This window comes from Phalaenopsis equestris, unplaced genomic scaffold (assembly GCF_001263595.1).
Source record: "Phalaenopsis equestris unplaced genomic scaffold, ASM126359v1 Scaffold000002, whole genome shotgun sequence".
In the NCBI taxonomy this organism is placed as follows: Eukaryota; Viridiplantae; Streptophyta; class Magnoliopsida; order Asparagales; family Orchidaceae; genus Phalaenopsis; species Phalaenopsis equestris.
In genome coordinates this window covers 47,116,503-47,137,780 of record NW_018164444.1, presented here as the reverse complement: position 1 = coordinate 47,137,780, position 21,278 = coordinate 47,116,503, and the positions used below count along the sequence as shown (strand labels likewise).

General features: G+C 37.1%; 1 protein-coding gene across 1 annotated transcript in view; it reads right to left on the bottom strand.

The window, feature by feature from the left end:
- LOC110032415 (chaperone protein dnaJ 13) overlaps positions 1–21,278 on the bottom strand; it is a 53,179-nt gene that overhangs the window by 9,683 nt on the left and 22,218 nt on the right. The window contains exons 9-10 of the mRNA XM_020736049.1: positions 14,398–14,478; positions 13,801–13,878 (exon numbers count right to left, since the gene is read on the bottom strand). Coding sequence (XP_020591708.1) covers positions 13,801–13,878; positions 14,398–14,478 — 159 coding nt within the window. The remainder of the gene's footprint in view (positions 1–13,800; positions 13,879–14,397; positions 14,479–21,278) is intronic.

Sequence of the window (21,278 nt, the reverse complement as noted above, 5' to 3'; positions counted from 1 at the left end):
CGTGTAGGTGTCATCAAGTGCATCACAAAATTGATGCTCATTTGTACTCTCCCCTTAAACCTCAGATTTTGGGTAGTAGAATTAATTTTCAAAAAATGTGACATTCATGGAGTTGCAATCTTTTTTTTGGTAACAAGAGAGTAACACTTATACCCATTTTTTGAGGCATACCAAGAAAATTACAGTTGATAAATTTAGTCAAGTTTATGCATTTTAGGAATAGATGCGAACAAATGATACACACCAAAGGTTTTAAGCGATATAGTAGAAGAGAAAGCTTTGAAATAAGGATAAGTAACCATTAAAACATGAAGGAGTGTTTTAAAGTCAAGTATCAAGCTAGGCATTTAATTGATAAGGTATGTAGCAGTAAGAATTGTTTCCCCCTAAAAATATTTCGAAAATTAAGGATAATGATAATTGAGCGAGATACCTCAAGGAGATGTAAAATCTTTCTCCCAACTATCATATTTTGTTGTTAAGCATTAATACATAAACTCAAATAGATAAGTCCACTTTTTGAAAAATAGGACTCAAGAAAGGAATTGAAAATTTTCTTTATACTATCAATTTTTAAGATATAAATTTTGCAATAGAATTGAGTTTGATTCATAATTGAGCGAGATACCTCAAGAAGATGTATGTTTTTTCCGTCAGTTATCATATTTTTTTTGTCAAGCATCAATACATAAACTCAAATTGATAATTCTACTTTTTGAAAGATATGCCCCAAGATTGGAATTGAAAATTTTATAAGTAGAATTCAAGTTGGTTGGTTGAATTGTAGGAATGCTTTGTGCCTATTGTGTGATAAGTACGGCTTAGACTTAAAGGAAAATTTTATAAGTTGGTGGTGAGACCTGCAATGCTCTATGGCGCGGAATGTTGGCCTTTATAAGAGAAGCATAATACTAAGTTAAGTGTTGCCGAGATGAGAATGATTAGGTGGATGAATGGAGAAATGAATATATTTGTGATAGGGTTGGTGTTGCTCTAGTAACGGGCAAAATTAGAAAGTCATCTTAGATGGTTTGGTCACATTAAACGTCGACCATCTGATGATCTGATTAGGAGAGGTCAACTTATGTTAAGAAAGGCAGAGGTTGACCTAGGAAGACTTGGGCTTGTTGTATAAAAAAAGATCTTAATTTATTAGGATTAACACAATAGAGAAAAAGGATTCATGTAGCCGACCCCACTTAGTGGGATTAAGGCTTTGTTGTTGTTGTTGTTGTTGTTGTATCAACTTTGAGGATATAAATTTTGTATTAGAACTGAGTTTGAATCATGCCATAAAAATTTGAAAGATTGGAGTTGTTTTAGATTTCTCTTCTATTAGGAATACCCAATAGTTTAATATGATCATCAATAAATGAGACAAATCATCGAGCCCCACTTAGGATTTTCACCTTTGAAGGTCCCCAAATAACACTGTGGATAATAGAAAAAATGTGTGAGTTTGTAAAGAGTCATAAGATAACTATTTCAGGTGTGTATGACAAGTTTACAAATCGCACATTGATAAGAATTAGGACATTTATTGATAAATAAATGAGAATATAACTTTACAACAAAAATCAAATTAGGATGACATGTGCGACAATGTCATATCATGACTTATTTTTTAATAGACATAAACTCAAGAGACTCAAAAATTGAGATAAAAAATGGAGGTGAGATCATTTGTGTTTAGAGAGAAACTATCCTTGAGCATGTATAAGCATTGATACACTTCAACAACGTCAATCACATTCCTCAACTCCAACACCTAATTCACAAGAATTTAGAAGAATTTTAGTCATAAATTTCATACCACCGGCATCTGGTGTTTCCCTTCTAGGGTTGTATCCGAAGATGAGAAGTTGCTCTGACTGCAAGTCATCTGAAATGGTGACCTTCTTTCAAAAGTCGGGTAGTGCTTCGCTCCCGATGAAGCATTTATAGTATACCTTTCCTTCCACGGACCCTACGCTTTGCTGCCATGCCTTTTTCCTTATTGCAGCTGCCCGAACAGTAGTCATCGTTATTCTTTCTTTCAGTTCACTTTTCAGCCATCTCCCTTCCACAATTTTTGTTGTCCTCCTTCTGAATCAGCTTCCAAACCTCCCTCTTGTTGTTTTTGACAACCGACAACATTCTAGCTGCCCCATACCCATTTCCATCACTGTTCCAAACCTCGAACTTGCTGCCCTCACTGTTCCGGCCCTCCATCATCACTTCTGTAGCACGCAACACCTTCCATTTGTTATTTTCCTACTGTCCAGTCACCCCAAACAACAAACTGCTGTTGTTTAGACTGCCTTCCCTTGCTACTTTGCTATGCCAACTGCCCATAATTATTGTCGACCCTTTTCCACTGCCTGGAAACCCCTTCCCTACTTTGTTGTCATATGTCCAAGCCCCCAAACCGTCACCATCATCACTTGGGATCCACCCTAAAGAGAGTTTATGTGTGTTGTAGTTTCACTTTCAAGTATGTATGATTATAACCGCAGATTTGCTTCCAGTAATAATATTTGATTTCCTAGTTTTGTTTGGGTTAATACCAGTATCATTTGGTATTAAGGCTGGCCTAACCTAAGTCTTATCCTAGACTTTCTAGCATCCGTCATACCAAACATATTTGCACCTAAAAATTTTTCTTTCTCGTCATACATCACCCTAACACACCTCCTTCCACCCACTCATACCCAAAACCTGGTCATGTCGCCAAAGAGATAATCATCGAAAGCATGATTGAGGGAAAAATAAATGACGTCATTTATGAGAAATTCACAAAGAGGTGTCCAAAGGATTTCAAGGGAGGATAAGCAGTGTGAAACCCGCCAACTACAACAAAGGTTTGGCACCTTTGAGAGGAGGAAATCCAAATGAGTTGCGCTTATCACAATGGTGATTTGCTAGAACAAATGAATAGAGTGAATTTCTTCCACCATGTGGATTCCAGAGATGAAGAACCTCTACCTCGAAGATATGATATAAAATATCCGAGAAATCAGAATTTTGAAAGGAAAATTTGTCGTAATTTTCGATAGCCACGTAGATTCGGATGAGTTCATCGAGTGGCTCTGGACCTTGAAATGTGACATTAAGTGTCCGGACATCACACCAGATGAAATGGTGAAACTAACCGCCAATAAGCTAAAGAAAAGTGCATTATTTTGGTGGCTAAATATAAAGTGCCTCTCCAGCGAGAATGCAAGAGTAAAATTACTTCTTGGTCCCAAATGAAATTGGAGATTCAGTGTCATTCCTACCAGCTCACAACAAATCAAATGTTTAAACCACAATTTCAAAAGTGGAGATGCCACATCACCGACCAACCACTGCATTTTACAAGCATGGTTCAACCCCAAAATCTTAAAGCCTGAGTATGCCCGAAGAACATCCAAGCCAACCTTGGTTGAGGAGAAATTGATTCAAAGAAAAGAACAGGTAGAGTGAACTAGTATTCCTAAATCTGTCGCAACGAGAAAGTGTTTATAGTGTCACGGATTTGGGCATATTGAAGCAGATTTGCATAACCAAGGGGATGATATATTTCACTACGCATGGAGCAATTGAAGAAACAGAAAATAACACATTATACAGAAGAGAGCAAGGACACAAAAGAGGAGTATCAGTTGTCAGCCAACAAGAAAGAGACGTCATCGATTCCAGTTGAACACAGGAGAAAGATTCTAGTTTAGTTGATAGTAACTAATTTAGAAGATAGTGAGTTTGAAGTAATGGGTGTTCATGCAAAGTATGAGATTGTGGTACCTCGAGCTACAAGTTTGCAGGCATTAAAAGATGTATCAACAGAATTGGCCTTAGATTTCCAAAAGGACCAAGAGTTCGAGAAGTTAATATCAGACACGTGGCAACCGAGATAAAAGCAATTCAGACTTTTCAAATATATAGGTTATTTCCTAAATTGCCCCTACTAAGGGATGACCAGCATGTTATAATTGGAGCCCTTTTGTGCCACATCTGGAAGATTATATAGTTATTGGAATATCAAATTTTGTCCTATAATGTGCCCATCAGGAGGGACAAACCACAGCTCTAAAAATTTTCATAGAAGCTTGATGGAGAAAAAAATTCTTCAATGAGATCCAGGTCCTATCAGTGAAGAAGAGGACTTTCTTGATTGGTTGCTAGTGAGAGTGGTGCATCCTAATACAAATTTCATCCCATAGTTGATTTCTCGTCACATACTTGTTTATCAACAATATTTCGTTATGTATGAGAAGTTGAAGAAGGTTTCAAATGTAAGGTATCGAGAGTTACATTGCGGGAATCTACATCTATATGCAGCACTGTCTCAGAATGTGCCAAAAGAGAATGTATATTCATTCTATCAAGACATATTGTGGAATGTCAGTGCCTATAAGATTGGCTTGTCGGAAGATTATATCATTATTGATACATTTAGCGAGACTGACCCGACTGCTATGAGAAGATAAAAAGCTTTGACAGATGAGGTTGAAGCTCCCTAAACTCAAGAGACCAATGCGGGCTCGCCTATAATGATGTGGGCAAGACAATACTGCCACAGGTGCGACGTAGATAGCGCTGCAGGTTTCTCCCGCGATGTCCTTCATCCGGACCGAACCTGTCCAAACCGGGAGGGCTACTCAGCTCTTCCACGAGAGATCGGTGCCTCCTTTCCATAAGGGGTCCAATCCTACTTATCTAGGGCCTATATATGTGATTTACGTTTTGATGTTTTCAATTTTTTGCTTAGATTTCTGTAAGAACAGCCATCAGGATCCAATGTTCCCCTTCTAAGGTTGTATCCAAAGATGAGAATGTGCTCTGGCTGTAGCCCATTTCTGAGGGAGTATTTATCATAAACCTTACCTTCCCCGCATCCCTTTCTTCGCTGCCACACGTCTTTTCTTGTTGCAGCTGCCCAGTCGACGTTGCTATTCTTTCCTGCAGTTCACTTTCGAGCCACCTCACTTACACAATCCCTGCCATCGTCCTTTTGAATTAGCCCTCCCTCTTTCTTTTTCCGACAGCCTACAGCGTTCCAGCTGCCCCACACTCGCTGCCATCAACATTCCAGCCCTCCATCCTCGCTGCCCTTGCTGTCCCAACAATCCACTGTCACTGCCGCAGCACGCAACTCCTCCCTTTGTTGTTTTCCTACTGTCCAGCAGCCCCAAACAGAAAACTGCTATTGTTTTGACCGTCATGCCTTGTTTCACTGCTGTTCCAGCTGCACATAAACGTTGTTGCCGCTCACCCACAGTCCTAAAACCCCTTCCCCACCTTACCACCATCTCTCCAAGCCCTTTAACCATCACCAACATCACCCATGATCCGCCCTAACGTGAGTTTACATGTCATGTGTTGTATTTTCCCTTTCAAGTGTGTTTGATTGTAACCACATATTTTTTGCTAGTAATAATATTCAATTTTCTATTTTTGTTCGGGTTAACTCGGATATCAATCATTCTCTTTCATTGCATCAAAGATCTTTAAAAATTTTAAGGGAATTTTTATGGCATGCAGAATAAATGAATGCAATAAGTAAACTTTCAAATGAAGCAATACTTGCTAGAAATCAGGCCAATACATGGCTGACCAAAACAAAGCCTTCATATCATAGATAGCAGTCGGATTCATTGTTTCAAGCAGATAAGAATGCACGCATTAAGAATCTAAGATATACATGTAACTTGATCGAAGATAACCAGATTGCATTCTGTAAAGGCAGAACATGTTTGATGAATTTACAGAGTATCTAAAGAGAGAAAAGATATCTATTTACATTATCCTAGAACCAACTAAGAATATGGAGAGAAATTGCAAATATAAGATGAACCCAACAAAACTTTCAAGAAAAAAAATAAAAGAAAAAAAATCAAGAATTTTTTTTCTCACAAAATACCCTTTAGGAAAGGAAAAAGGCAAAGTGTTCCGAAAAATCTTAGTTGACATTGATTCTTATGTGTAGTTTGAATTCGCCATTAACAACCAACAAGCATCCTACTAGTGTAATCTAACAAATGCAATCACTATTGATAAGGAAAATTTTTTTGCTGCTAAAAAAATTTAAAGGTTAAAAAAGAAAGTTCATCTGCTAAGTTCCATTAATCTGCAAAAAATGCTCAAAATAGACAATATGGTGATCATAATCTAAAACCAACTTGACAATGGACTTCAAGCATGGATCACTATCGATAAGGATTCATAAGGTGGATACCATAGAATTTCAGATAAAAGAATGTCAATTAAATTGAGAGGGAAGAGTTCAATATTAAGCGCTTAAAATGTTATTGCACAATTATGAAAGTATTATGTACCCATTTCTCTTAATTAACCAACAAATTAATTCAACATATCATATAATGTGCTAAAACCAAGATTACAGTGTTATCACTCATACTGTAATGCTTGATTCGAGCTTAATGTCTAGAATCATGGTTCATAAAAAAGCACTCACTTCCCAAATCATGTAGTAATGTTTAGCTCACGCTATCAAGCTCTCACGCAATCACCCCCTAAATCATTCAATAAAGAATTGTTGATTATTGACCAAATCAGCCAAGATAATCCAGATTTTTATAAGCCAATAATGTTTAGTTCACACAATCTAGTTACTTACAAGCCAATCACAAGGAATCAAACCAGGTTTATAAGCCAAAAAAGTAAAATCGGACCCTTTTAAAATCTTTTTAGCCGAATTTTACTTATTATATTTATATTTTTTAATTAAATAATATGTAATAAAGATTGGGATGATATACCACATATCTTAGGGTTTGCTTTCCTTCATAAATATAACTGTTTGACTAGAGTATTGATTATTACTGAATGGCTGAAAAATAAATTATTAATGAGGCTATCTGATGTTCTTCACATACATGTTGAATTCTCATCATATTTATCTTTTTCTTCAATTCACAAACTCTTTCAATTGTGTTTTTCCTCCGGTGATTTGGTATCAAGGTGAGGTTTGATAATTTCTTCACAACTTTCATTGAACATGACGCGGGTACTGTTCGCACCCTTACATGGACACTGTACGCGGGGACCGAACCCGTGAAGAAGCTTCGCAGCGAGACGGGATTGCGAGACCGTGGGACAGCAAGGTCTGGATAGAGATCCCGCGCGTGGAAACAAGAAGCTGATTATGAACCCTCGCAATCTACGGCCATCTCACACACCTTCCACACTTGTCCTCTTCAAAAAAAGTCTTTCTTCTGGATTCATCTTGCCTTTCCACTCCCTTTCCATTTATGTAGAAGTAGGAACCTATATATTATTCTCCTAGGTGTGTCGGTAGTCAGTTCGGAGTGTGTTCAGTTTCAGATCTCCTATGTGGAGTCCCTTTCCCCCTTGTCGGTTGTATCCGAGGAGTTGGTGGTGCTCCGGCTGTATAACCTCCGAGGTGTTGATTGTATTTTCCCCTTTTATCATCTTGAACCTGTCTATTTCGCTCCTCTTAGCCACCAACCACTTTAAGCTTCTCTTATCCACCACACTACTGTTGTTGACCACCAATAACCTTTCCCACTTGATGTCCCTTCAGTTCCGCACATCCCATTTGCTACCACCCACCTATGGTGGTTGCCATCACCCCTTCCAATCATCCATATCCTTCTAGCCGACCTCCACCACCCATTAGGATACGTTTAGGAGTGTTTTTTTGTTATTTCCGTTTGAGCCATGATAGAATCTTATTTTATGTTAATGAAAGTCTGTTTTCTGTACTAGTTCTGGTATTATTTGGTATCAGAGCTAGTCCAACCCTAGTCTCATCCTAGGTTTTTGTGTTTTCAATGTTTTCTTTACTAGTTTCGGTATCATTTGGTATCAGAGCTTGTCCAACCCTAGTCTCACCCTAGGGTTTTCGAACATCCACCATAAACCAAAGAGCAGGAACCAATTTAAAATTTTAGTAGATGATTTTAGTGACGACCAATTGATAGCATCACAAATAGCTACATTTCCAGCCCCCACCCCCAGATTTCCACATGAAGAGACAAAAGACCAGTGTGAAGCTCTTGTTATTGGAACAGAACAAAAGATGTCAGTTCTCCAAAAATTCAAGAGCCAAAGGAAAAACTTGAAAGATAATAAAAATCACCCATTAACCAAACTCTTACAAATCCTCAACCTTTCTGAAGCCATACTTATCATTAGATGAGAAGCATATGAGGTATTTGTTCGAAATTTGGTTCGAGAGAACATACATAGTGGTGTACCTCCGGCTCAGATTATTCTAAACCAGAACGGATCGATAGGGAGGTACGTTCGCAAGTGGTAAAAGCTTCTCAGATGCTTTTATAGCCAGCACAGTCGCCAGTGGTATCCAGAAACCGCAGCGAGAACCAGAAGCTTCAACGAATGAGGTCGAAGCTCCTCCAACCCCAAAAGACTAAGGTGGGCGTTGTTCGCACCCTTTCACGGGCTCTAAACATGGGGACCGAACCCCAGCGATGTATCACAAAGGATCGAACCCGCGAAGAAGCTTCGCAGCAAGAAGGGATGGCGGGGAAGAATTGCGATCCCGGGCGTGGGAACAGGAAGTGGATCGCGAAACCTCAGGATTCAGGGCTGTCTCGCGCACCTTCCACAATTGTCCTCTTCAGAAAAAGTCCTTCTGAATTGTTCTTACCTTCCCACTCTTTTTTTTTTGTTGAAGTAAAAGCCTATAAATTGTTCTCCTAGGTGTATAAGGAATCAGTTCGAAGTGTGCTCAATTTTATATCTCCTGTGTGGAGTCTCTTTCCGTTTTTTGGATTGTATCCAAGGAGGTAGTGGTGCTCCGAATGTATCCCCTCTAAGGTTTTGATTGTATCTTCCCTTTTTATCATCCCCAACCTGTCTATTTCACTCCCCTTAGTCGCCAACCGCTTCAAGCTTCTCCTAACCACCACACTGACGTTGCTGACCACCTACAACCCTTCCCACTTGTTGTCCCTTCAATCCAGCATCTTCCCTTCGCTACCACCCACCTCGGGTGGCTGTCGTCACCCATTTCAATCATTCCTATCCTTCTAGCTGACCTCCACCACCAATTAAGATACATTTAGGAGTGTTTGTTTGTGTCATTTTATGTTTTGTGTTGTTATTTCCATTCGAGCCATGATGTAATCTTATTTTAATGTTAATGAAAGTCTATTTTATGTGTTTCCACTGTTTTCCCTACTAGTTCCAGTATCAAAACATTTTTGTAAAGATTGCTTCCCTTAGATTCACTAATATCCATAAATTCACTTTCACAAACCCAAGGAATCAAACCAAATCGCAAGTCCAAACCAATTGACTTTTCCGTAAATCACATGAACAACTTATGATCACACCAATTAAATTTCCTAATGTCGTTTTGGCACAATCATAAACTTATATGCAAAAGTCATAATTCTTCATTTTTTTCAAGTGCATCTCTAGCAATAATCAAGCTAGGTAGGATCTAACAACACACTTGCATCCATAATGTAGCTTTTAAAAGGTGCCTCGCTCATAGTTCCACTTAACCAAGTGAAGCGCTCCTTCACTCAAAACTTCTACAAATCGATTGCAAATGCCCGCTAATCCACCACGTTGGCTCCATAATTCTAATAATAACAAAACACAATTGGTGGATCTAATTTTATTTTAAGTGATTTCAAGGATAATGCACGGCAGGCCAATCCAGGTTTGTTAGTCTTAGAAAGTAATGAAATTCAATAGATTTTTTAGTTGTGTGATCTTTAAAAATTAGCTCATCAGCTCATACATGCTAAAATCTATTTTCGAAGCCTAACAAATTGAAAAGAAAAATGGCTTTTAACATGAAAGATTTATATGAATCTGTTCATGCAATTCTTACAAAAATTTCAATTCAAATCAGCATTTATTAAAAACACTTGCTAAACTTTATATTTTAATTAAAAAATTTTACTTATGCGTAACGATGTAATATAATCAAAATAAAAGTTTAAACCTATTACCGTTATATCCAAAACATTCCATTGAATCAAATTGAAATATAACTTCATCAATATATATATATATATATATCATTAATTTTATTAAAATGTCCAATCCTTAAATTTCATTACATTGAATTATCTGAAGCTTTGATTAACCTAAGAAAATCATAACTTATGACTAAGGAAATTTTCCTAATCCTTCTGCACCTTTTACAGCATCATTTTTTTCCCCGAAACTAACCAAATAGATTTCATTTTAAACTCTAGGTGTTTCAAAACAAATTTATTCTCTGGTACACCGAGGAAATACTAAAAACTCTATTCTTTCTCTTCCAGACGCCAAAGTGGAATCTCCTACAACTTTCAAAGTTCTAAAACAAGCTCTTTTGGGATAAGTTTTCTAAAGACAAATTCTTCGCAAGCCAAGTTGTAAGAGTGGTCTTCATTATTTGTAAAATCATTTTGCATTTTTTTTTCTTTTATGTTCTTTTGCAATATTATGCTAATATATTCATTTAGCAACATTTGTAAATTTGTTTTTTCTTTTACTCTCAAATACTTTGAATACATTTGGAGTTAGTTTCATTATTCAATCATATTCAAGATATTGTTCAATCAAGAAATAGTGCATTAAGTGTTGAAAATTTCTCTGCCCATTCAAGCTGCGTGAATTTTTGGGATTAAGGTTGTAAGTCTAGAGATATTAGAAAACATAGTCCATATGTTTATCTAAGGCATAATGTTGGATACGGTTGGGCGGAACCACATAAAAATCATTATGTGCTCTTTTCATCACTTGGTTTATGCTATTATTGCTCTCACTGTCTTCTAATTTTAAATTTTCAAAGTTTGATTTAAAATTTGTATATATCAATTCACCTCCCCTTTGAGATGTCATAACCACACATCACCGCATATTTAAATTTTCTTCACGTCTCTCGCCTTCTCTCCAAAATTCCATCTCTTCCATTTCTCCCATCCCACAATCATGCAAAAACCTACACCAATTTACAGACAACAATCTTAGCAACGTCATCTACAAAATTCAATGAAAAACTACCAAAAGTCATGTTGGCAACCAATAAAAAAACTCTACATGCTTCTTTGCCATTATCTTCTCTGCAGCATTCAAATTTCTATGGAGCCATATTTTAATAAACGGAATATGTCAATGTAGCATGAATGTCATTTTTATCATTTTTTACATTCACACTTACGAAGGTTGATTTTATAGATGTCAATTTTATCCTCTTAAATCACCTCACTCACGAATATGGGGATGGACAATTTTCCCATTCTCATATTTTGATTCTTAAGTCATATCGTTATGTTGTTTATTTTGATTATGATGGTCAATTGTTGGGCAGTTTTCGTTCTAAATCACATAAATTGTCTTCTTATCTTTATAGCTATGATGATTCATCACCTCATCACAAAAGGTCTTAGAAGTTATACCCTACAGAAAATTATTGTGATAAACGTTTATGTACATTTTAAATAAAGGCTTTACACTCTAGTGCCATGCAATCCACCATAAATGTTTCATAAATTCCTTTCCTTCGACAAATCTTAAAACATTTTCAATGCAAGAGTATGTGCCAGAACTTTATGATTCTGCCATCTTCTGATAATGTTTCTCATGAAGTATATAATGACACTATCGCACACAAGTTAATGAAGATAAACTAGATATTGAAAGTGATTATGAGTTACCAACACTTGAGTTTATTATTGTGCCTGAGGTTGAGTCTGATCTTATGACTAATGAAGTCGTATTAGAGATTGAGTTTGTATTGTCACCATCGCCTAGTTCATTTTGCAGAGTTCTCAGAAATATATCAATTTTGAATCTCTCAGCACTAGGCCTCCAGATACGTGTTTTTTGGGCTGCTTCCTACCGTTGTTTCATGTATTAAATGGGCTCCTCTTTCACCATATGACCAAACGGCTTCTTATCGTTGTTTAGTACCTATAAAACTTCAAAACAAGAGTTCTCTATGGGCCAAGTGAATTAATGTTTAGCAATAAAGATTAGTTTATTAATTTCTCATGGGTTAATCAAAAGTCAAACTAATCTACGAAAGAGCTCAACCGAATCAAGTTTCAATCCTGTATTTAGACCAATCTTTATTTTTTGTTGATATTCACGCCATTTATTTGTCAATGTTTTTTTAATTAAAGGTAATAAAAATAAATAATCTCAAATTTATTATAGGTAAAAGGGGTAAGGATAATCTGATCATTACCATAGGGTTTTTTTTTCGTTAAAAAATAAGGCCGCTTAAATGGACTTTTGATTATTATTGATTGATTAATGGGAGAATTATTGAGACCGCTTGATGATCATTGTATACATGAATTGTTCCAAATTCCATATATGAAACTCCCTCCATCTCACTCTTTCTTCATCCTCATCAATTTACAAACTATATACGTTGTGATTCTTCCATCAAATCATCCCCATTAAGTAGGTCATAGTCCCCACATGTGTTATCTATTCCAAAGTGTCTTGTTTGCTCCGGAAAGATGCTTCACTTATCCCTCCATAAACCCAATCAAAAGCCAATGATGATCATAGCCAACAATGACAACATAACACCAATTTTGTTCCTCCACAGACGATGGCAGCAATCATGTCAACTTAGCAACTCGATCATGCCCAGCCTCTCCTCACTTGACAGCTTTATTACTCATGCTTGACTAAGCGTTGGAATTATCCCCATTTCATAGGTTGGTTTTCTCAACATTTCTCTTTTCTTCCCATAAACTTTCAATTCGCCCACCAATCTGGCCTTCCCACTCTACCTTCTTCCACACGTAGGCAACTATAACATTGCAAAACCACCAATTTCTCTCCACCTTTGACAACTTCTCTTGCATCCTTTGCTAGGCACCCCTTAATCACACCCCCAACCCCAAAAACAAAACACAATAATAAAATTGCCCTAGCCTCCATTAAAGATAACTTCAATCCAATGAGTACCACCAATTTCTCTTCACCTTTGACAACAACTTCTCTTGCATCCTTTGTTAGGCACCCCTCAATCATTTTATCAAATCCAATCTCCTCCCACCCCCAACCCCAAAAACACAACACGATAATAAAATTTCCCTAACATCCATTAAAGATGACTTCAATCCAATGAGTACTCCATGTGGAAAACCACAACAAATGCTTTGCATCCATTTCCACCTTTATCACTTCAATCTAAAGATGCAACTGAGTTATTGCCCTACCCAGGGTTGTGATCGAGTTGAGTCGAGTATGATATGGTTTGGGCTAGGCTTGGTCGAATCATAAGACATGTTGAGCTCGAGCTTGAGACGAACTTCAAAAATATGCTTATGCTTGACGTGCTTAAAGTTTTTAATGTTCACACTTAATTTGTACTTGGCTTATTGTTCCACAACTCCTTAATAAGCCACAGAGTAAGACTAGACAGTGCATCAGTATATCTCTAGTTTGCACTTTGAACCAAACTCAAAAAATTGAGTTAAAATTTTAAAACCTAATCTGACTCGCCGACAAAACAACAAATGCAGATTAACCATTTTAGTTACTTTTAACCATTTTAGTTACTTTCAACAGATTAGAAAAAAGGTTTTCTTCGCCATCTACTCATTCAAAAGCATACAACCTAAATAAATAAGATTACTAGATGTTGCAAGAATTAAATTAATACAGATAAAAGATTTCATATAATCTAATGGAGAAAACTATGATTACAGACATGCACAAGTTACATATAAAAAAAATGTGCAAAAATTGTAAATCTACAGACAAGTTCCTTTAGATGACATTCAAAAACCTCAACTGAATATCCTTCATAAAAACAAAAAGAAACTCAACGATGCTTAATTAATCTTATACATGGGCACAGACTACCTTAATAGATTTATTGTACATCTTATCAAGCATCCTTTGTCGTTCCCGCCTCTTATAGTAAGGTTTGAGAACATACTTCTGCATAATTAATTTGAAGAATATGATAAGAGTGCATGGATTCATTAATAGCAAACCATGAATTTGCATGCTCATAAATGATCATAAGGAGGTTGATTATAGGAAATTAAAAAAAATTAATTGAGTTAACTAGATAAAAGCTGTCCATTTTTTAAGAACTTATTTACATGGGATTGCTAGTTTTGAATTTGTGCTCCTACAAAAAATTTCAAATAATAAAAAATTAATTTGTAAATCCTTAAAGATACTGCAATTTTTGGTGCATGATCATGATACTGAGATTTGGTTACCTCAACTTTCATAAAATGTCAATAAACATTATAAATAAATAGGCTGAAATCTAGAGGCTACATTCTAAAATGAAATAGAATGAAATCGAGAGGCTACATTCCATCCGTAGTTAAGAAAGGATTAAAACCTGTTACACTACATGGCAAAGCAGAGGCTATCAATAAAGAAGGAAACTAACGAAAGAATGGAGGGATGAGAATGTAACAGTACATATTAAGAAAGCCGAACCTTAAGAATAAAATAAAGGGATGATGGAAGTACAAATGCACTTGTTGCAAACAAAGCATTGAACTCGTTGAAAAGCAGCACCTGCACATAATTAATTGATTATAAATAGGAGAATTTTGAGGTGAATTTAAAACTGTAGTACACAGCACAAAGCTACATACAAAAAATCAGCAGTATAAAAGAGAAAAAATCTGGACAAAAAAGAATGAAATAATCCAACAAACGCGTTTTGAAAAGATGACTCATGAAGACTAACATATTGCCCACGAGTAGTTTCTATGTCCTTAATTTTTAATTCAAGTTGTTTTTATTGTAAATAAATAAAAGCTTTACGTTACATACATACCACTCAATTCCTATTTATTTAGATATCTAACACCTAAACTTCAACTTTTACATAAATAACACCTTTCCTATGCATAAAAAAGTGTATTTCACTTTTAAAAGCAAAGAAAGTGGTATTTTTTATGTGATATGAAAGATATAGGTAGAATAAAAATAAAAATAAAAATAAAAAATTCAGGTATTAGATATATTAATACATAGGAATTGGGAATTATGCATGTAAATGCCCCAAATAAATAAGTACCTGAAATATCAAAGAAGAAAAATATCAAAGGAAGAAAAATAACTAAGCATATCTACCAATGTAACTTGAGCTTGGCCTTTTCACTAGTGATTGGTGGATTAGTCTCGACAATTATGACTAACATCAAGAAAAACTAGAATTTCTTTTCCTTCAAGTGTATTTTGTAAAATACAACCAATGTAGGACTTAAAAAAGAATGCTAAAAGTTTATTAATATAAATAATTTAGAAGTGGGACTGTAAGCCATCACGTTTTGGCTTTTTTTTAGTCACTCAACATAGGTGGAAGTTGACCCTCATTGTGATGCGGGGAAAATATCATATGGGCTAATGCAAATTGGTAATATAGCAGTACCAATACTTTGGCCAATTTGAGTGCTGAATATAAAAAAAAACAAAATCCAACCTTTAAGGGCAGTACAATAAACATCAGTATTTTTAGCAGCGGGTTGCTTCCAACTATGACCGTTAGTTTTCAAGTTAACTCCAAATATTAAATAATATTTGAGAGTATATAAAACGCATTTATCATAGTGCCGGAGCAAAACAATAAAAAATGCAAGCAGAAAAAAATACAAAGATTTTATTTGGCACATCTAACTTGAAGATTTCTGAAAATAGGAGAATTTCTATTAGGTGTGTAAAAAATTGACCTGAAATGCCAACTCAATCTGAAACAAACACGAAAAATTCGTGTTTGGGTTGACTTGAATAAAGTTCCGGTTATATTTGGGACAAAAATCTTAACCCATTTAATTTTTTTCTGGTCAGGTCTGGCCCGACAACCTAAAACTGACCTACTAACTCTAAATCAACCCGCCAACCTGGACTTGACCCATCAACCTAAATAGGTATTATACCTTAAGTTAAAGGGTTATATTGGTCGGGTTTGAGTTGAAGTTGGGTCATGTTTAGGATAAAGTTTCTGACCCGTTTATTATCCGGATCAAATTTGAGTCAAGCAGTTTCGGGTCTGATCAATTAGGATCACACAAACCCAATTTGACACCACTAATGTTCATAGATTTTCTTCTTATTTCTACGCATCCTGGCATAAGGAACCTGAATCTTTAACCCATCAGAGAATCAGTAGTTTGCATGTTCCAATCAAAATCAAAAGCTTGTTATGAAAAATAATCATTTTATTCAAAAATGAGAAAAAGGTTGAACCATTTAAAACTTATAGATTATTTTTTTACGATAAGAAAAGCAAGTGATGAAATGATCAACAATGAGGGACTAGTGACATGAACATTAACCAAAGCAAGTGATGAAATGATCAACAATGAGGGACTAGCATGACATGAACATTAACCATTTTTTTTTTATGGATAAATTGAACCTGGCTTCAAATTTTCAAAATAGACCTGAACATATAGGAGAAAATATTCGACCAAAAGATTAAGGGATCAATATGAGCATCAAGTGGACCATTCCGCTACTAAAATTAAGGATTTCTCAAATTAGAATAAGCCTTAAAATAATTAGACAAATTTAAGTCCAAAATAGAGCAAAATGTGTAGTATAATGGAATATCTTCGAATTTTACCTTTTGTCGATATCCAAAAGTGAGAGACCCAATCCACACCTCCTTATAACCGAGGACAATAATGTCTAATTTCACCAATACTCTTGCCACAGAGGGCATAAAAAGATAACCTATTCAATCATCCACCTATATAAGCTTTTCAAAATTTGAGGTCAAGGAAAATAAGTTAAATTGATTGTAATGTAGAAAAAGTCGAGTCCAAGTAAGAGTGATAAAAGGCTCAATAGAGTAATCAAAATGAGGAGACCATTTTAACATGACCATTGGGAGCCTATTAATATAGTAAAAATGTGGTGAGAAGATTTTGATTTAATCGTCTTCTAAAGAAAGCCTTATAATGATATGTTAAAAGTAAATGAGCCAGAAGAAATTAAAAGTAAATATTATCATAAATTAAAAGTATGAGTACTCACCTCAATGTCAAATGATTTGATCTTGAATTTGTCTTAACCTCGACTATTCTAGATTGGGATACTAACATAAACATGATATTAATTACCAAACTTTAAATAAATTATTATTTTAATTAGGTATAACATTGCATTATTTATTTATACAACTTTCATATTTATACTTTATGTGATCACACTTAAATGTTATATATATATATATATATAGATATATATATAAAATACTATAATTAATTTTATTATTTAAATAAATTAACTTAATAAGAACTTACCTCACCGGTTAAACCCTACTCCACACTATTGACCTCATTTTTGGGTGAGGTCTTTACTTCTCTCTTTAGAGCCTAGGGTCTAATCTTAGGTTTTCTTCGTTTGACCCTCGTAGAGGACTAGTACGAGATTCACACCATTTAAAAAATTCAAGCCACTCGTCACTCCTTCGAGTCTCGCATGTGCAGCCCCGAATACTCTGCATTTCCCTGAGTAGATTATAATTGGCACATGAAACTCAAGTCAAGTTCCTACATAAATAGGAGCAACCCCTAGGTAAACCATTTGTGACTCGAGTACTCGCTAACGCCGCATTTTGCGCACGCATCGCACCCCGCACGATTTTGATATAAATTGACTCGTCCGTCAGGGAACTCGTCCGGACAACCCTGGATGATGAAACAAACCACACGTATGCGTCCGGGACATCAAATTTAGCTAGGAATGACACCCATACTGTTATGGTTCTGCGAGTGAGCAAATTAGCATGAATATCGATGCACATTTTTTCATTAGCAGTGTGTGGGTCCGGGCTTATTCGATTCGGGTTGGACTCGAGCTTAACACGGGCACATCACCCCAGCTCAAATATTTTCAAAATTCAAATTTTAAATTTTAAATTGGTCATTTAATCTCACATTAATTGGGTTAAATTGAAATTTAATATTTGCCTAATGAGGATTCCCCCGCATGGAAGGTGTTTAATTTGGCGCCTAATGCCTGTAATCGCATACCTCAACGGCTCCATCCTGCTCCTGTTTTTATTATCCTTAGCTCTCTCGCTCGCCTCTCAGCTACGATTCGGCGCCCGCTCCTCTGTTAACCGCGACATCCCTCCTCACTCGACCGAGTACCCCCGCTCACCTGCTCGCCTCCTCCCTGGGACGAGGAATCCCATTCAACTCCTCCTCTCCGCCTCTTCCGCACGAGACTCACCTGCTCTCTTGCTCGGTTCGTCGCACACCCTAGCCGAATTCTTCGCTTGGCTCTCCCTCCCTGCACCAAAACTCTAGGGAGCCCGAGGCCCTCGCCTCACTCTGTTCCTCTCGACATAAGCCTCGCCTTCCCTCCTCTCCTCCACCGAAGGCTCCCGGTTCCCCTCTTCCTCACTCCTCAAAGCCCGAGATCATTGTCTTTCCAAGTAAGATTCCTCACTCGAATTTCTTCTCGTTCAAAAGCTTTAAGCTATGGAAAATTTTTTTGTCTTATCATTGCTAACTAAATGATGATCTGAAACTTGTATGTCCCTTGAGCTCCATTGTTGGTAGCTTCCTTTTGCACTGCTATGTGGTTGAGTTTGTTGGTGAAGAGAATATAATCTAAGTAATTATTTGTGGTCTGCAAAAAACATGTTGCATGATATTACTTATTTTTGCAGTGTGACTTTTATCCACTGTCCAACTTTTGCATCTACCATTAATCGTTAAACTTCCAGTAGTTGATAGAATAAGAGTTTTCAACATACAAATGGTGTAAAGATTTGCTTATGGTAGTTTTCTCATGGATTTGTTATTCAAACCTCTGTTATATTTTAATTTGGCCATAATTTGTTGATGTGTTTTGGAAACTCATGTGATAAGGTCTATAATTTATTTCTTTTATCCCACCTGGATTAAGTTAAACTTCACTTGCTATGTTTATTGGAAAGAGCAACTGTCGTTACTGTGCTTCTTGTAGTCTTTCTCTTAAATATTTCCTATGTTGCCCTAGCTGCACTTTTACATAGTTTTGGTGAGAGATTTGGGGGCATTATTTATATAGCATTTTAGGATGATTTTCAGGGCTTATTTGGTTGCAGTCCTGGAGCTTTTAAAAGTATGATTTTGGGACTGTATTATGGTTGTTTTGAACGTAGCTTTGGGACTATTAGGTGGCATGTTCGACCATGGTTTTGGGGCCGCATAGGGTGTTTTAGAGCTCTCAAGTATGTTGATTTTGGACGAGCCATAAGAGTTGATTTTGAGCACTACGGATCATTGTTTTGATGAGCCTGCCTTCATAAATCCTGCTGTTAGACAGCCCATGGGAAGCCTTAAAGCTTGTCAGCACCTTCACGATCTTAGCTTAATACATATACTATTTGGAGAAGTATTTAAGGGCTGCACTTTCCACTATTTTTTGGAGCCTTTAAACACCTTTTTTTTGGCTGATTACGCACTGTTTGGGTACCGGTTTGGGGTGCGTTTGGTGACTGATTTGGAGAGGTTTGCACTCTGTTTTGAGGCGAATTTAAGGGTTGTTTCGGGATGTTTTGTGGGCTGATTTTGGAGCTGTTTTGGGGTACTTTTGTTGGTCGATTTGGGGCAATTTATGTAAAGTTTTGTGGTGCTTTTGTGGGCCGATCTTGGAACCCTTAAAACACTGATTTTGGTGCATTTAAATGCACCTGTCTTGGGTTGTTTTAGGACTATTTTGGGGCCGTCGAAGCTCTTAGCCGTTGCCCGGAGTCGTAGGAAGCCGTAAAGTTGTTGTCCAGAGTTCCTAGACGCTGCCCGAAGTCGTAGGAAGCCGCAGGCCGCAGGACCGCTGTCCGGAGTCGTAGGAAGCTGTAGGACCACTACCCGAAGCTCCTAGCCGCTTTCCGGTGTCGTAGGAGGCCTTAGAGTTGCTAACCGGAGTTCCTAGCCGTTGTCTGGATTCGTGGGAAGCTATAGGACCACTACCCGAAGCTCCTAGCCGCTGCCTGGAGTAGTAGGAAGTCGTAGAGTTGCTGTCCAGAGTTCCTAGCCGGTGCCTGGAGTAGTAGGAAGCCGTAGAGTTGTTGTCCGGAGTTCCTAACCGATGTCCGGAGTTGTAGGAACTGTAGGACCACTACCCGAAGCTCCTAGCCGCTACCCGGTGCCGTAGAAAGCCAAGAGTTGTTGTCCGAAGCTCCTAGCCGCTGCCCGATGTCGTAGGAAGTAGTAAAGTTGCTGCCTGAAGTTCCTAGCCGCTGCCCGGAGTTTTAGGAAGCCGTAGAGTTACTATCTGGATCTCCTAGTTGTTGTTTGGATTCGTAGGAAGCCATATAAATGTTATGCGATGTTGCATATTGCTGCTCGGATTCGTAGGAAGTCGTAGGAGGTCGTAGGATCACCATGCACGCTTGTCAGTTATTGCTCGGAGTCGTAAGAGGTTGTAGGATCACCGTACACGATTGTAGTTGCTGCCCGGAGCCGTAGGAGGTCGCAGGATCACCGCACACGCTTGCTAATTGCTGTTTGAATTCGTAGAAGATCGTAGAATCATTGTACACACTTGCTAATTGTTGTCTAGAGTTGTAGGAAGCCTTAAGATCACCTGCTTGGAGTTCCTAGCCGCTGTTATTACTTGTTCTGATGCTTACTGTTTTCTTTTTTCTGCAATTTATTTAAATTTCCTTGCAAATTTATTCTGTTTTGTGAGCTAAACATACAGCAGGGATGGTAGCAGCAGAAACGCCAGGTACGCAGGTACATTTTATTTATTGTTTTTTTTACTGTAATTTACTCTTGCTCTAACATATCATGCAGACACTGATTGCGATTTCATTTTCAAAATAAAATAATTTTTAAAAAATTAAACAACATTTTCAAAACAAAAAAAAACAAAAACAAAACACGTCCTTTTGAATTTACGGGAGTCCTCGAAGGAAGTAACTCGCGGTTGCTAACGAGATCTCCCTAGTTTAAATGAGCCTTACAACTCATTTAGACTAAGTAAATTAAAATATATATATTGGTACCGGAGCGAGGGAACCGTGGGATCTTAACCGGTGTCGCTCTAATCAACTTTAACCCCCCATAATGTTTGAATGACAACAAAACCAAAAGTTTAGAACACACCTGGTAAAACCCTTTGAACAATAGACTTTCGGATTGCTACTTCAGCAAGGAGATTAGAGCAACTTCATGGGCAGCGCGACAAGGAGCTTGAAGTGAAATACAACTGAAGGTGGTCGTCATTCTACAACAGCAAAAAAAGTCTACATCAGCTAAACTCTGTTCTTAGTCTAATTAACAACTCATAAGACTTCGAGGTAGTTCGCCCAGCGCAACATAAATCTCCATACCTTCTTTAGGCTCCTGCACAACCGTAAGTCCTAA